This window comes from Rhamphochromis sp. 'chilingali' (genome assembly GCF_963969265.1).
Source record: "Rhamphochromis sp. 'chilingali' genome assembly, chromosome: 22".
In the NCBI taxonomy this organism is placed as follows: Eukaryota; Metazoa; Chordata; class Actinopteri; order Cichliformes; family Cichlidae; genus Rhamphochromis; species Rhamphochromis sp. 'chilingali'.
The window spans coordinates 13,712,698-13,727,727 of NC_137950.1; the positions used below are offsets into that span (position 1 = coordinate 13,712,698).

Sequence of the window (15,030 nt, forward strand, 5' to 3'; positions counted from 1 at the left end):
TAGAAAAAATGAAAGAAAAACACGAAATCTTAAAGGTTCTGCGTAAACTCGCTTTAGCAAGTCATTAAATATATCTTTATTACATATTTGCATTAGGCGACGGTGACCGTACCCGGATATCCTTGTTGAAAGATCCGCGTTAATCACGGGAAATGGAGTTTTCCATTTTGGCATTCTCCTTTTCTTCTTACGTAATTTTACTTGCGGTTAGCTTTAGATAACAGCCCTTGGTACGTATTTAGCGTACGACTTGATCGCTGTTTGCTCTTTAGAATTCCCCCCTCCTTCCTCTCCGAGCTGTTTGAGGTAAACCGACGCGGTCGCATCAGTATCGATAATACACGACGGAGTGGAAATAAGCGCACATACGCGTGTTTGACACAGATATGTTAGGTATGAGTCGACGGCAGAGAGCTGGGAGCTGACTAACGACCGGGAAGCTCGGCGAGTGAAGAACAAAACCGGGGGAGAACTTACCGTTTCCATGGCTGTGAAAAGTTAACGTACAGACGACTGAAAACGGGATTAATTCCTCTTCAGCCGAAACGAGGTAAGAACAACCGGTGTCTGAGAGTACTTCACCAAGTGGGGTAATGTCAGGGAGGGTCGGTAATGTCGGCCAAATTTGAGAATAAGAGTGTCTTTGTGTGTAAGGTTCCCCCCGGCAGTAGCAGCAGGCGGCTGTGTCCTCGTCTCAATGGGATTGTTCAGAGTTTTCGTCTGGCTGCTTTAGTGACAGAGCTGGCAGGCTTACACTTTGGACACAAATAGATTGATTATGTGAGAGAGCCCCGTGTATTTAACAGTCGGAGTTTATTCACCTCACCTCACAAGGAGAGACATTAAGTCCCCATAACAGCGCTGACATTTGTTCTTTAACCCTGCCTGCTTGGGGCAGCAGGGTTAGGGGAGGGAGATAAGGCAGGAACCAGACATACTGCAGCCTGGGGTACACATTAACTTGCTCGTGGGCACTCCAGCTGGTTGGACAATATTACGAATGTGTGTGTGTGTCTTGAGGCCTGGACTGTGGCAATAGTCTGAAGTTTTGTCGTTAGAGTGTCAATAAAAGGTGTTTTGTTTTTATACCTGGAATGATCATGAAGGGTTAATTATTCCTGCTGTGCTTTGTTCACTGGTGGGAGTAAATATAGTGTCAGCCCGAACACGCTGGGTTGTGTAGAAATGACAGTTTACAATGTACTGTGAAAATCAGCTCACATCCCACCTCCTTTCCCCTTTTTCCCCCCAGTGGGTCCCTGGAGATTAGAAATGAAACCTAATCTCTCTCACCCCTGTCTCTGTCTCTCGCTCTCTGGCACTAACTGTGTCAGCTGTTGGTGCTGACTTGCAGTGGAACAGGTGGTGCTTGGACAGGTGCACCCATAACAAAGGGTTGCAGTCCCTTGACTCCTTCCTCTCTTACCCCTTCTCTCTCTCTTTCTCCCTCTCCCTCTCTTTTTTGCCAGATCTGCACTCTTTAGTAACCCATCTATCTATTACAGTACTACAGTGATGATGATTTCTCCTGTCTCAGTCAGTGTGACTCAGTGAGCTTAAGTGAAACCACTCCAGTGTTGTTGTGTAAGCAGCGTTTCATTTTTGGAAATGGAATTGTATTACTAATACAGTAAGCTCCCTGTTTACGTCTTTCCGCGAGAAGCAGTTGGTCTTGAGCAACACCCTCCGGTGTCGAGCTTGGACTTGAGTCTACATCAGCAGCTGCATTACATACTGTAGGCTTGCTTGTTCACTGGAATTGTAATTGGAACATTTCCAGACAAACCAGTTTATGTCTTTACACATTCCACTGAGGAGTCATGAAGATTACACCCTTGCAGTTACAAAAAGCTGAGGTCCAGACAGATAATTGGCCATGCAGTCAGTCTCTCCACGATCTGTAGCTCAGGTAGACTTAACTTTATTAAAGAAGAAAATGGAGAAAAAGCAAAAAAAAAAAAAGATGTGGTTTGAGCCTGTTAATGTTCTGGCCACTCCTGTGTTTTCATGTGTGTATTTTGCTGGTGAACACTGAGTTCAAAGATAGAGGAAGGGATCAGGAATGAGGGCAGCAAAGTTACATGAAGTGGAAGAGAGCAGTGGGGGAAGTTTGAAGGCTTATCTCAGTAATGTGCAGGGACAGTTGAGCAGTGATGAGTGTTGCAGTCACCGCTGTCTTCTGCTTTAACCCTTCAGTGCTCTGCCTGCAAGTGACCAAAGGAGAAATCTGTCTCCGGAAACCAACAGAAAAACACATAACATTTAGGCTAGACAGCTGTAACAGTGTGTATTGTTCTTATTCTCGTGCTCTCCTACGGCTGGCATGCCTCATCTTGCCCCTGTGCTGCCGTACACACTCATTACTAACGTCGCTCCTATTCACAATAATGAGCGAGACCTCTAAAGCTTGGACTCTACTGGGGTTTATTTAAATCTCTTGAACGCAGCCTTCCAGCTTTGCTCTGCTCGCCAGGGCCAGTGCGCCTGCGCTCTACCGACACTCCAGTAATCCGCTGGAGGAGATTGCATCCTCGTCCACTGCGCTCAGGCTATCAGTGAGGGAGACTTAAAACATGGAAAAATACATAACGGGAGCATGGGAGGCTGGGAACGCGTAGCGGGACCCAGATGTAGAAGCATTATGGGGAGGAGCGGCTTTTACACTGCGAACAAGCTCACATCCAAGGCGATAACGGGACCGGGGCGAGGATGTCTCCTGATGTAAGGCAGCGAGGCTCAGCGACTAACATCCCAAACGCTGGAAATATGAGATGAGCGCACGCAGGAGTGGAGCCGGCGGAAGATGGTGAAATTTGCGACCGAGTGCTCCTTCTTCTTCTTTCTCCTGCCTGGACGAACGAAACATCTTCGGGTATTCACGCTTCTCCCAAAGCCTGCGGATCGCTTCCTGCTTCATGCACATTACTCTCCATGGCCCTGTGTACCGCTGTGGAAACTGATCACCTTTTTTCTTTCTTTTTCAAATGAGTAACGCTTTGCAGTTATGCTAACAGGACTTAGTTGAAAGCTCACATACGCGTGTGTTTTTAGTGTGACGTTCACCGAACCCGTAAAGCCAAACTACGGATCCGATCCCATGCGAGCGACCCGTGGGCACAGCGATCAGCTAATACTTGATGCCTATCAAAGCTCAAGCAGACCAGGGAGCACCGGGGTGTTTACAAACTGTCGATACTCCTAAAATCACCCATGCAAATGTAGTTAGTCTCTGACGCCGTGGCTGTGGGGATACTCCTTTCCCTGTGTCGCTTCGCATGCATAGACCTGCTATGACAAACTGGCAACCCCGCATAAATCCGAGCGCAAGATGATGAACTGAAGTGGCCTGCCTAGGCTGTGGGATCAGACAGAAATTAAGCTGTGACTCTCAGACAGAAGAATCTAGGATCATCTCCAGTCCTTGTGCTGGCACAGCACCGCAGCATGACACGGAGCATTGCTCTCGGGTGTTTACTTGGATATTGCTCAAAAGTTGAAACTGAGTTGTAAACATGTTCGTGCTGTGACAGCTGTTGAGGTAAACACGCCCGTGGCCGGTGTTGCTTTGAGATTTAATTCACGTGAAGTGCAGGGATTCTGCACATTTCCGAATTGATCTGTGTGAAATGGCCCTTCCTCACGCTTTCAAACATTATGTTTTCTCCTGTGAGAGAAATGCAGCTGGGCTGTTTTACTGGTAAACCTCCACAGCAGCTGTTAGTCAGACTGAATGTCTGAAAGGGGACACTTGGCTATTTGCATACTTGTAGTGTTGCCAACACTGCTCCCACGAAATGCGATGCATTGATTTCCTTCTTGCAAATAACTTTTGTGTGACTCTCTCCCCCCCCCCCCCCCCCCCCCCCCTTCTACAACATCATCTGTGCCACTACTAATCTGCAACATTATCAGCTAACTTCATGGACAGTGGGGTCATCTTGGTGTCCTTTTGCGAGTTTATCTTAAACGTAACACTTTTTGGAGGTGTCTGGTTTTGTTGCTGCAAAGTTTTAAGACAGTGAACACTTTTACGTGCACACGTTTTCCTTTTCCTTTTTTTTGAGACATTTTTCCGAGCATGTGTGAAAGGAAGAGGAAGCAGCACAAGACTTTTGCTGCACAGGCTGGGGAGATGTGTGAGAATGAACACGCAAGGAATTATGAGTGGCACTATGGAAGACTTGGTGCAGAGTGTTACAAGCTTAAAGTCTACAAAAGGGAGAATTACAAGGCTTTGCTGTGAGAAAATTGTATTTTCTCCTCTGTGACGCCAGCTGTTCCATTGGAATCGCCGCTTCTTGCCTCAATTTACTGTTTGAATTGAGAACTTCCACCCTGTTGTGGATACTTGGCCACCTGCAAGTTAAACTCATTTGAGTACCCTTCTTCTTCTTTTTTCTATTTGCCATCCTGTTGCTGTTTTTTTTCTTTTCTTTTTTTGTTATAAATACTTTCTTTCCCAGAGGGATCCTTGGTGTTATTTGAAGGAGGAAATTCTTCATATTCGTAGCTGAAAATTGCCAACGGGAAGCAAAGACCACATGATAAGGGTTGTTTGTGTTCTTCTGAAGGCTTCCTGTGTGCCCAACTGGGTGCAACAGTGGATCCCTTGTCATATTTGGTGCTTTAGGGAAATACAAAGAAAGAAAACCCCCAAAACAGAAAAAACAACATTTAGAAACTAACTTCTTATCTCCGTGGTGATGGGGAGTTCAGCCTCGTCTCTCACTGCAGAGACCGAGTCGGACCATGGCTTTCGAAGTACCCCCTACCCTTCGTCACCCCCTGTGGGCTGGCTCAGGAACAGCCACAGCAGCCCCGTGTGGGGTACCACCTTCATCACACGGCAGCAGCAGCAGCCGTTGCCTCATCGAGAGCGCAGGTAAGGGGCAGCGCTGTCTAACCAATCAAGCACTTCTCTCACATTGAGCACACTCGGGTCGGGTCGGGGGCAGTTAATGGCAGCCTTAAAGAGGTATTTAATTTTTGCAATTGAGTGATGCTGCTCATTTGCGTTGTTGGCTTAAGAAATGTGCTGCGCTCTCTTTTATAGTCTTACAGAAACGCTTACTGAGGATTCGCTAACCCCTCAGCTATGGATCAAATCCACTGTCTCATCAAAGCTTATCTAATCAAAGCCTGCATTTTGATGTTTTTCTATGATGCACCCAAAATCTGACTAAGCCGGATTTGTCAAACAAAATCCCACCTCCTCCTAGCTCGGCTGTACAGTATGTGCTGCAAATGAGGCAGGGCAGAGGGGACTGAATGGGCAGATGGAATGACCTAGGCTCAGTGAAACCAATGCAATGAAACCCTGCCAAAGGATTAATTAAAATATGAATTTAGTGTGATCATGGATATCTATTTGTTGACCCACAAAATAACCCTTTCTGTGTTTTAGAGGCTCCTCAGTTTGCCCGTCAAACATAGCTGTGAGTTTTCAGAGTAAAACACAGATTTTTCAGAGTTTTGGGTTGAGAAAGGTTTATGTGTAGCTGAACAAACTCCTTTGTGGAAGAGACAACGCTATTCCTTTTTGTATGAATAAGATAGATTCACTCAGTGCATCTGCAAGAAAGGCTGCATTAATCCATTGTTCTGGTGTGTGCCTTCTGAATCTCTGATTCGCTGTCAGAACAGCGGCACACAGGAGTTTGTGAGAAGCTTTGAATGTGCCGCACATCTGGCAGTTTTGACTGACTTTCTTCCAAAGCCTGATCTTCCCAACCGCCCTCACAGAAACCTATTTAGAAGTGTTTCCAGTTTTCCTCCTGCCTTTTTTTTCCCTCTTTTTTTAAATTTATTTATTTTTTTTAGGTCATGTCTCCCGGAACAAGAACAGGCAGTTGATATCGACCGTCTGCAGTGTATTGAAGTTGTTGCTGAGTCACTCAGGGCATCATGGTCTGGTTGTTAGTTATTGATTTTCAGAGAGGCCGATCACATTTCCCCACAATGGATGTCATTATTTATTCAGCAATCAGTCTCCAGTTGGGCTTTCATCTTTCTTGATTCCTGCCCACTGCTGTCGATGCTTTGCTTGCAGTTGCTCCACGTTTAACAGTTAAGTCTGTCAAGGCTTCCTTGTCTTATTGTTTCAAGGTTCTCTTGGGGTTTTTTTGTTTCTTTTTTTTGTTTCTTTTGTTTTATTTAACCATGAAGCAGAAGTCTGGAGATGTAGGCTCTCTTTTGTGAGTGTTGTAGGCCAAGATAAGGAACCAGGCGTGTTTTTCAATGCCCAGGCTCGAGCATTGCTCCGTAAATATTGCTGAATTCATGATTAAAACTTAAATCTGGCTCGTACTGTCAGTGTAGTTTGACATCATACAGTTTATTTGCTTTTCATTCAGCAGAATCTTTTGTTTGTGCATCTCTGTAGCAACAAGACTGTGCCTTCAGCACCAATCAGACTACACTCTCAGTCAGTCGAGTGCATGCAGTCCGTTTCTGTCTGCTGCTGGAAGGCATGGAGGGACACACACACACACACACACACACACACACACACACACACACACACGCACACACAGACAATAGATGTTTTAGAAAGACATTGCCGTACCACTTGAACGTGCTCTCTCATCTACCCCACTCACCCTCTCTCTCATGTTCACTCAGTCTTTTGTCCATGTACACACCACTGTGTGAGCCTAACAACGTTAGGCAAGCTTTGCTGAGCTGTGACAGAGCATGAAATATAGAAACAACAGTACACCATGAGCCCAGCTAAACTTCAGCAATTCTCTTACGCTTTATTCTCTAATATATTGCCCTATAAACCATTTTCTTTCCCTCCTTTTTCTTTCTTTTTTCCCTCTACCTTGGAGACTGCATGAACAGACTTGTCCTTGAGTAATTTCAGTTTGTTTGCGTCCAGCAGTAAACCCCATTGACTTTGGGAAGTGTTTTTGTGTGCCTTGATTCAGCACCTCAGCTGTGAAGGTTCACTCATGATAACAGCCCACTTATCACACAGAGATGTGCAACATAAGTGCACTTGTGCACACTCCCAAAATGGGACATTTAATAGCATTGCTGGCTTCATTAATCCTTTAAAGCAGTGGCGTTCTGTCGTTCAGACGTTAATGTGGCTCACAGCTCAAATTCAGTGAGGGTGACAGAACTAGCCACAGTAGCCACATGATGTTATAAACTGTTTGAGATCTGATGGCGCGTCAAGTGACACTTACTGCATTAGGTACACATGCATCTTAACATGGCAGCTGTAAATTGGTAGCTAATTTGATAATTGAAGAGGGTATAGGAAACAGATCTATTGATAGTCTTTGGGACTAATATACTAATCATTAAATGTGAGGAAAAAAATGTCAGACTAAGTGACTTGGATGAAAGTAAGAAAACAAGCCAGAAGACAGAAACATTTTAGCACACTTTTAGCAATGTGGTTAAGTGTTGTCTCTGCATTTGGATTTAGAGTCTCTTAATCACATTCTTCGATAATCAGATTGTTTTTAAATGCGGCTTGAATGTGAAATGTGGCGTTCAGCCCAGTGCATGAAATTGTACACTGATCAGTCTGCTGAGTGTGTCTAACATTAGCTGTGCCAGCACCCGCAGCCTTCTTTCCATGCAGGTTGATATCCATGCACCTCTGCAGAATAAGCTCAACTGTCTGACGTGAAATACACAAAATTACTCTGTTTAAGGGCTGTCTACACGGGAGGACAAGAGAAGTTAAACTCTTCTCAAACTTTAGGCTACTCATTGTAATTTGTATAGTATTTTTTCTCTCTCTTGTTTTCTTTTCTAAATGTACTTGTATATTGTTCACATGTTGAAATAAATTACCAATCAATCAATCAAGCAGCTACCAATGAGAGTGAAGGAAACTATTGACTGACACACGATTGGGTTGTAAATATGTGTGTACACATTCTTACCCAGGCATCACAGCCTGAAGCATCCACCATATGTGTACGTGACTTTAGATCCCAATCTATGAGGTTATGACTGTTGTCCAGTGTGTAACTGTGTACAACTCTCTTCCTTCTAAGCGCACATGGAAGGATTCTAAGGCTTTCTGATGCTGGAGGTATTAAAAAAAAAAAGGAAAAAAAGAAAATAGGCTTTTGTAAACAGCTGGAATTAACACATTTTTCCAGCTCCTCTTATTTTTTTGGCAAACCGGACATTTACATCTTTACTCTGGTCTATAACCTACTCGTTACTGCAGTAAAAATGCTTGAGTAAGTAAGCTAGTATTTTCACATCTGTAATGGATCTGAGATTTCAGAGCAAAGTAAATGAAGGAAAAACTGAACATATATGAGAAGAGTTTAATGACTTTTGGAGAGGGGTTTTGTGTGTGCCTCCGGCAGCTTAATGGGGCACAAACTGTGTCTTTTGTGCTCTCTGTGCTGTTTATGTACAAGTGTGGTGCCGAACTTGAGAAAAAAGAAAAAGATTTTTGGGTAAAGCGTCAGCTTTGAGACTTCCTCTTATTTGTTGCGAGAGATTCATGTGGCAGTGTGAAAAAGACTGAGAAAAGGTGTCTCACGCCAAAAGTGTGAAAGTTTACATGCCTGTGTTTCAGTTTATTTATTTATTTTTGAATTTCTTACGTTGTTACTTTTCAGGTCATTCTCCAAAGCGATTTAGCGAGCCAGCAAACTCACAAATATACAGGAGAGAAATGCACACTCTGTTAATGTGACTGCTTGTCTTCAGATAAGATGAATGTTATAAAGGAAGCCAGTGTTATGCAACTTTGGAATCTCAGTCATGACGCTATTGTAATTACGGCAGCGCAGTTAAGTTTTATCACAGTGCTTATAGTGTGAAGTCACAAATGTGACTGCTTCATTGCATTTCAGCCGCATACTCCTAGCATCCTACGTTACACGTCGCATTACGGGGGCCCTAAGGTCGGTGTCTGCTCTCTGCAGAGTTGCTCCCAGTCTCTGCTGTCCCAGCATGATGGATGACGGCGTTTATTGCGACCGCGTTCCACTGGCTGTGCTCTCTTTAATTGGATTAAAACAGGTCCACTTGGGCTCAACAAGCATGGTCGCTGGCCGCGTTTATGTCTGAATTATTTCAGCCTGTTCTCTCCCTTGCCGTTGCCTCATCTGATGGAGACAGGGCCGCGTCAGGACAGTCCCCAACCAGAATAGACTTGGCATGGAAGCGTTGTCTCACAGCGTGGCTTTCTGTGGAAAACAGTGCAGGGATGCAGCAGGGGAAAAGAAGGAGGAGGAAAAAAAACAAAAACGCCCGTTGGCTCTGCAAATGACATGATTCCAGATTTCCCCACTCTTGTTGCCATGGAAATGTGTAACATATGTTCAGTAACCTAATTCCACTGGGCCCAAGATAAGACGGCACATAATAACCTGTCTGTCTCGCACAGAACGAAAACTCTGCTGCTGCTGAATTACACCTATGGAGAAAGGGTATAATTCACGTTAATGTTAATGGTTTCACGTAGAAACTAGTGCTTTCCCGTGGCAGGTGGTTTTTGCTGGTCTGCCTTCCCGGGTTAGATTTGTGTCGCAGTAACAGGGGTGGAACTGTTTTAGAAGTTGCCCCCGGGCTCAAGGCACAGCTGCGTCAGCAGTGTCCTCGGCCCCTTCAGATTTGGGTGCCCCCAGGAACTTCAGATTAGCTCTGTGCCCCTGCCATCTCTTTCCCTTCTTCCTCTCTGATTCTGGAGCTTCCTGCTAGCTTCCTGCTTGCGCTCACTTTGCTCCATTACTGATGTCTGTTGCAACCCAGTCAGACAGTTTCCTCTGTTTAAAGATTCAAATGTCTGAAGCTGTCTCCACCGCTGACAGATTCACCCATCAAAAAACGAGCGCTGGTCGTGAAATATTCACCGAGGGCACAGCGAGAGGTCAGAAGCCGCTGTTATTGTTTCATTCCTTTTCTCCATTTTTTCCTTTCTCACTGGTATTTGCAGAAGTGATTGGTAGTTCTTAAATCAGTGTGATAATACATATATGGTTTGAGTCCTTCATCATAAGTAGTGTGAACTAAAAAGTGAGAATACAAATGTTGAAACTGATCAGAAATTCACACACTGATTTACTCTGTTTAGAAGCAAAGGTTATATTGTGTAAAGCTTCCAATAATATTTAGGTTTCATAACAAGGGAATGTGTGTTTAATTTTTAAAGTTGCTCTCAGTGTATAGTTTCTCCCGTACTTTCTGGCTGCCTAAGGGCAATTTCTCAAAAGAGCTCGTCTGGTATGAGTCTTTGTACCACTGTCAACATCTTAAAATTGCCCATCTTAATGTTCTATCTCAAGAAGTCTTGGAAAGACTTAATTAAAACTTTCTGAATTATATTTCTATTGTCCCGTGTGATTAAGGCTTTGCTGTCTCCAATCCTTTGTATCACGTCACCAAGTTTCTTTTTAACTGCTGGTGCTCTAGATTACTGCAAACAAGTATCACTTAATGGCTTATCTCTGCAAAAAAACCCATAAGGGTTGATGTGAGTGAGTCATATTCATCACAGAATTACCTGTCATGTAGGAAAAAAAACAGGTTCCTGTTAATCGGTGACCCTGACTCATCAGTTTCTTCAGAAAACAGAAAGAACTTCCACGTAACAGAAATGTATCTTCTTTTTTTTTTAAGGAGGAACACGTACTCTAGTCTTGTAAGTGAGAAAAGTACTTTAATAAAGTCAAAAAGTTCCTGTCTGTGAGACTGTTACAGGCAGGCTGCATTCATTACTGATGGGGGTTAAAATAAATTCTCGGTTTTCTCGAGTGTGGCAGAGATGGTGTAAAAGTGCTGATCTAATCCCCGTCACAGCACACAGGGTGTGTTCAGAAGCAGCAGAATGTTTCAGCTTTCATTATCCATTTTTACAGCTCGTCTGATCCAAGGACATATTGGTGTCTGATTAGGGCTGGGCGATATATCGAGTTTTTTAAAAATATCGATATATTTTCATACGAGATATAAGATGTGACAATATCGTTTATATCGATATAGTCTATGTTACGTTGTGGAGCCGCAGGTTTGCCTCTCTTTCGTCCACTTTTGTCTCTACGAAACGTTACTCGCCCTCGCCTCTCCTTCACTGAACACAACTCCGCCTCCCCCATAGCTTCACCTGCAGGCAATGACAAGATGAAAGCGGAAAATCTCCGTTAGCGAGTTACCGCGGATCGCCCCGTGCGTGGGGCTGGACGGCGTCAACGTGTTAGCGAGCTAACCGCGCTAACGACATGCAGCCCGAAGGGGCTGCACGGCCTAAGATCCTTTCATTTTCTCAAAACTCGACAGTGCGCCTTATGTATGAATTCTGGTTGTGCTTACTGACCGCGAACCGATTTTATGTGGTGCACAGCGCTCAGCAATCTGTCAAAAAATGTTTTAATATGACTTTGCTAAGCTAAGGAGCTGCACCGCTTGATGGAGCCGCCTCGCGGAGTGATACGTACTGTGCTTCAACGTAATATTACCGTACTGTGTGTGTATAAGGACCACAAATGGCACCTGTTCAGAGACGTGGTGCAGCTGTGAAATCTGTCTCTTTGTTATTATGCTCAGCTTCTATTAGTTTACATTTTGACTGCACAATTGTGAGCTTTTTGTTATGCACAAAAACAACATTGTTTTCTTTTATTTATGGACCATGATTATTTAATAAATGCTGATAATTTATTTATGAGTAATTTCTTCATGTACATCTACGCTGTATGTAAAGAAAATGCCCGTGTGACATCTCGGACACAGTGTGACTAAGAACTCTCTTTTTGTTCTTAACTTATGGCTTTTTAAAAAAAAAAAATTGAGATATATATCTTATATCGCCATGCAGCTAAAAAATATCGAGATATGAATTTTGGGTCATATCGCCCAGCCCTATGTCTGATAGGTCTCTCTTTTTTTCTCTCCAATAAAAAGCTCTGTGCTGTCGAAGAAGAGTTGCCACTCCTACTGCCTGCCAGTACTGTTTGCATGTAAGAGGTAAAAAAAAATAATATAAAAAGTACAAATAGGAATGCCAGGGCTCTGAAACCCTGCTGACAGTTATGAAAATCACCCCCATTTTCTCTTCTACTTTAAAAACATCTATCTGTTCATCTTCAAGTGCACAGCAACCAAGACTTTTTTTCTAACATTATATAAGTTTTAAGTTTCTATATTTCCACTTCTCTCCCTGCGCTCACTCAAAAAAAACAAAAAAACCCATCTGAATATTTACCACCAGAGAAGCCTCACTTTGAGTGTGTTTGTGTGGGAGCTACATCTGGAGCCTGTCTTGCAGTTCAAAACAGTCACGCTCTCCTGAGACATCCAGGCTTACATGGCCTATTAAAGTCATTCCTGATAAACTTGCGTTGTAATAAAACTGGTTTCCAAGAAAGTAAAACAACTGTGGAGATTGTTTACATTCGACGGACCTTATCATAGGAGTTTAATCCTGTGGGAAAATAAGCTTTGGCAATTTAAAAAAGTATAACACACCGGACTGCACTGTAGCCTTAATTATTTGCATTATTGATCATTTATTAGGTTTAACAGACCTCATGTTAGTGCAAGGAAGCCCTGATATTGAACTATCGATGGAGACATTTATATTGAGTTATTGATTGATGCTTTTACTTTGAATTACACTGTAAAATGAGAGAAATTGACTTTAACCCTGTAAAGCCTGAACCATGAAAAAATTACCAGGAAATTCAAGTTTGTTGTTTTTGCTTTCTTTTTTTATAAATTGAGTATTTAAAAAATAATTATAAAAAGAAATTAAATTAAAAAATTTTATATAGATTTTAGTTTGTATCATATTTTACATCCAGTATTTTTTGGCAATTTATTATCCAAAAAATTATAGTGCAATTAATTTGGGTTTTTGGAGGGAATAAAAATCAAACATGATGTAGTTTTTGAGACTTCCATCAGAAATGACACAATTTGGTGTTACAGGGTTTAAAGTATTGTGACATAGTATACAAAAAACAGTCCAGAATGTCCCAAAAGGTTGATTCTGTTCATCTGGACATAGTGTTTTCAGCGGTGAGCTCCTCACTGCCCCATTGTTCATTCAGTGGGCTAGTTTCAGTCATTGTGCAAATGTATTGTTTATAGGGTTAGGAAAACCTGCAGTCAGCTGAGACTGAAGAAGTCACTTGGATGAATTGTTTCTCCCACTGAAAACACTTGGTCCAAATGAACAGAACCAACCTTTTGGGATTTACTTACCTGGATGATTAAGCATGAATTATTGGGGTTTAATAACAATGCAAATAGTCAGTTGCAGCATATTCTCAAAGTATGAAATTAAAAACTCAACTACGTTTACTAGAAACTGTCGATGGACACACCCATGTTGTCCTGCGCTGTAGGAGGAAGAGCTTCCAACAGCACTGAAGGAGCAGGTTTCACTGGCTGACTGGCCAGGTCGCACCTTCTACTACTGTGTGGCTCACTGAGCCAGGGTTTTCCCATCATAGCCTTGGAGGTTTGGTGGATGATTACTTGGGGCAAAAGGGTGTGTTTTGTGTGCAGCGCAGGCATCAAAAGCTGAAACTGAAAGTTTTTTTTGTTGTTTTTAAATATATTTGTGAGTAATGGCACACAGTAAATTACAATAACAAACACTTGAAGTATTTGGAAAGTCTGGTTGTTCTTGATTCCATCATTGCTTGGATGTTTTCATGTTTTGTTTTTGTCGGGATTCTCGGCTTACGTCTTTGGCCAGCTTTCACCACAGGAAGTAAAGTCTGAAAAGAGCTCAGTTACACTAACATGTTTAGTGCAGTGATCTAACAGGTAACTTAAAAATAATGCAGAATTCTTGTGGCCCTTAATACACTATAAATGCCTTTTTACTAAAGCACACTGTTAAAGAACACTTTTTTGCAAGTTTGAAAAATCTGTACTTTGAGGATCCTGACTGAAATATCAGATTTTCAAAACTGATTCTGATATTTTAAAATATCAGAATTTCAATCCCAGAAACAAATTTGTCATGTCAAGTTATTTATTTACTTGTCTAGCCTCAGACCCTACTCAGCTGGCATGTTGCCAACTGTGATGTTGCAGAGTGCCCCCTGGTGGATAAGCTATGCATCGTCAACACTCGTAATATTTTTGAAGGGTGTTTTTTCAGTCTCTTCTTTTATTTCTTAATTTTCATTTATTGGCCGTTTATAAATGCCAATACCAGTGGATCAGCAAATGGCTAATATCCTCACTGATATGGGTCATGCGGTGCTACTTTGCATGCACAGAGCTAGAGCTGTCACTACAAAGTTAGTCTTCCCAGGAATACTATATTCCAGAGTAAACAAATTATGCAAACACTCTCACACTGTGCTGCTTTTGGTTCTAATTTCCAGTCAAAAAAAAAAAAAAAGATTATTTTCATTTTTTTTTTTTTTTTTTTTGTAGTAGTGCACACTAGTCTGTTATTAGTCACTTGTGTTGCATTGCTCTTCCTCATATACTGCACAGTTACAGGAACAGGTTTTATTTATGTTTGAGCAACAACCATGAACGTAAATGCTACAGGCGCTTCGGTTATGATGACCTGTTAATATCTAAACTCATTCAGTCCATGGTCACACACATCCTGGAAATCACATCCTTAAGAGTCAGAGTCCAGAGTTTACATACCTGAAAAAGTGATAACGAATCTGCTGAGTTTGAAGTTGAGCACAGTTGATCAAAGTTAGAGGCCAGCAATTCCTACTTGGACACATCAAGTAGAAAAAGCACAAGTAGAAATTCACTGATTGCAAGCAAAATTTCAAAAACGAGTCCTAACGATGTTAAATGCTCTGATTTAAGTGAATGAGTAATTAAGTGCCGAAAATTAAAGCGATTGTATGAAAATGTTAAATTAGGCAGCTGCGTCGTGCTACCTGAATTTAAATGTGAGACACTAAATTTGCAAGATTTTTCTCACACTGTTTCTCTGTTGTCTTGCATGCTGTGTAAGAGCAGCAGCTACATTTACAATTCTTCCCGTCAGACAGGCGTGTAAGGTGTACTGGCAGGCTCGAACCAGCAGTGTATGCATTTGGATACATTATTAAATAG

The 15,030-nt window shown here is 42.4% G+C and overlaps 1 protein-coding gene across 2 annotated transcripts in view; it reads left to right on the forward strand.

Moving 5' to 3' along the window:
* Positions 1-262: 262 nt before the first annotated feature.
* Positions 263-15,030, forward strand: part of capn15 (calpain 15) — a 45,500-nt gene continuing 30,732 nt past the window's right edge. Inside the window, exon 1 of one of the 2 annotated variants that reach the window (XM_080872370.1) lies at positions 263-550. Coding sequence is in view for 1 of the 2 variants with exons in the window: in XM_080872369.1 (XP_080728495.1) it covers positions 4,704-4,882 (179 nt within the window). In the remaining variant the exon portion in view is untranslated. Of the gene's footprint in view, positions 551-3,906; positions 4,883-15,030 lie in introns of those variants that run through there. The other variant, XM_080872369.1, reaches the window with a different exon arrangement.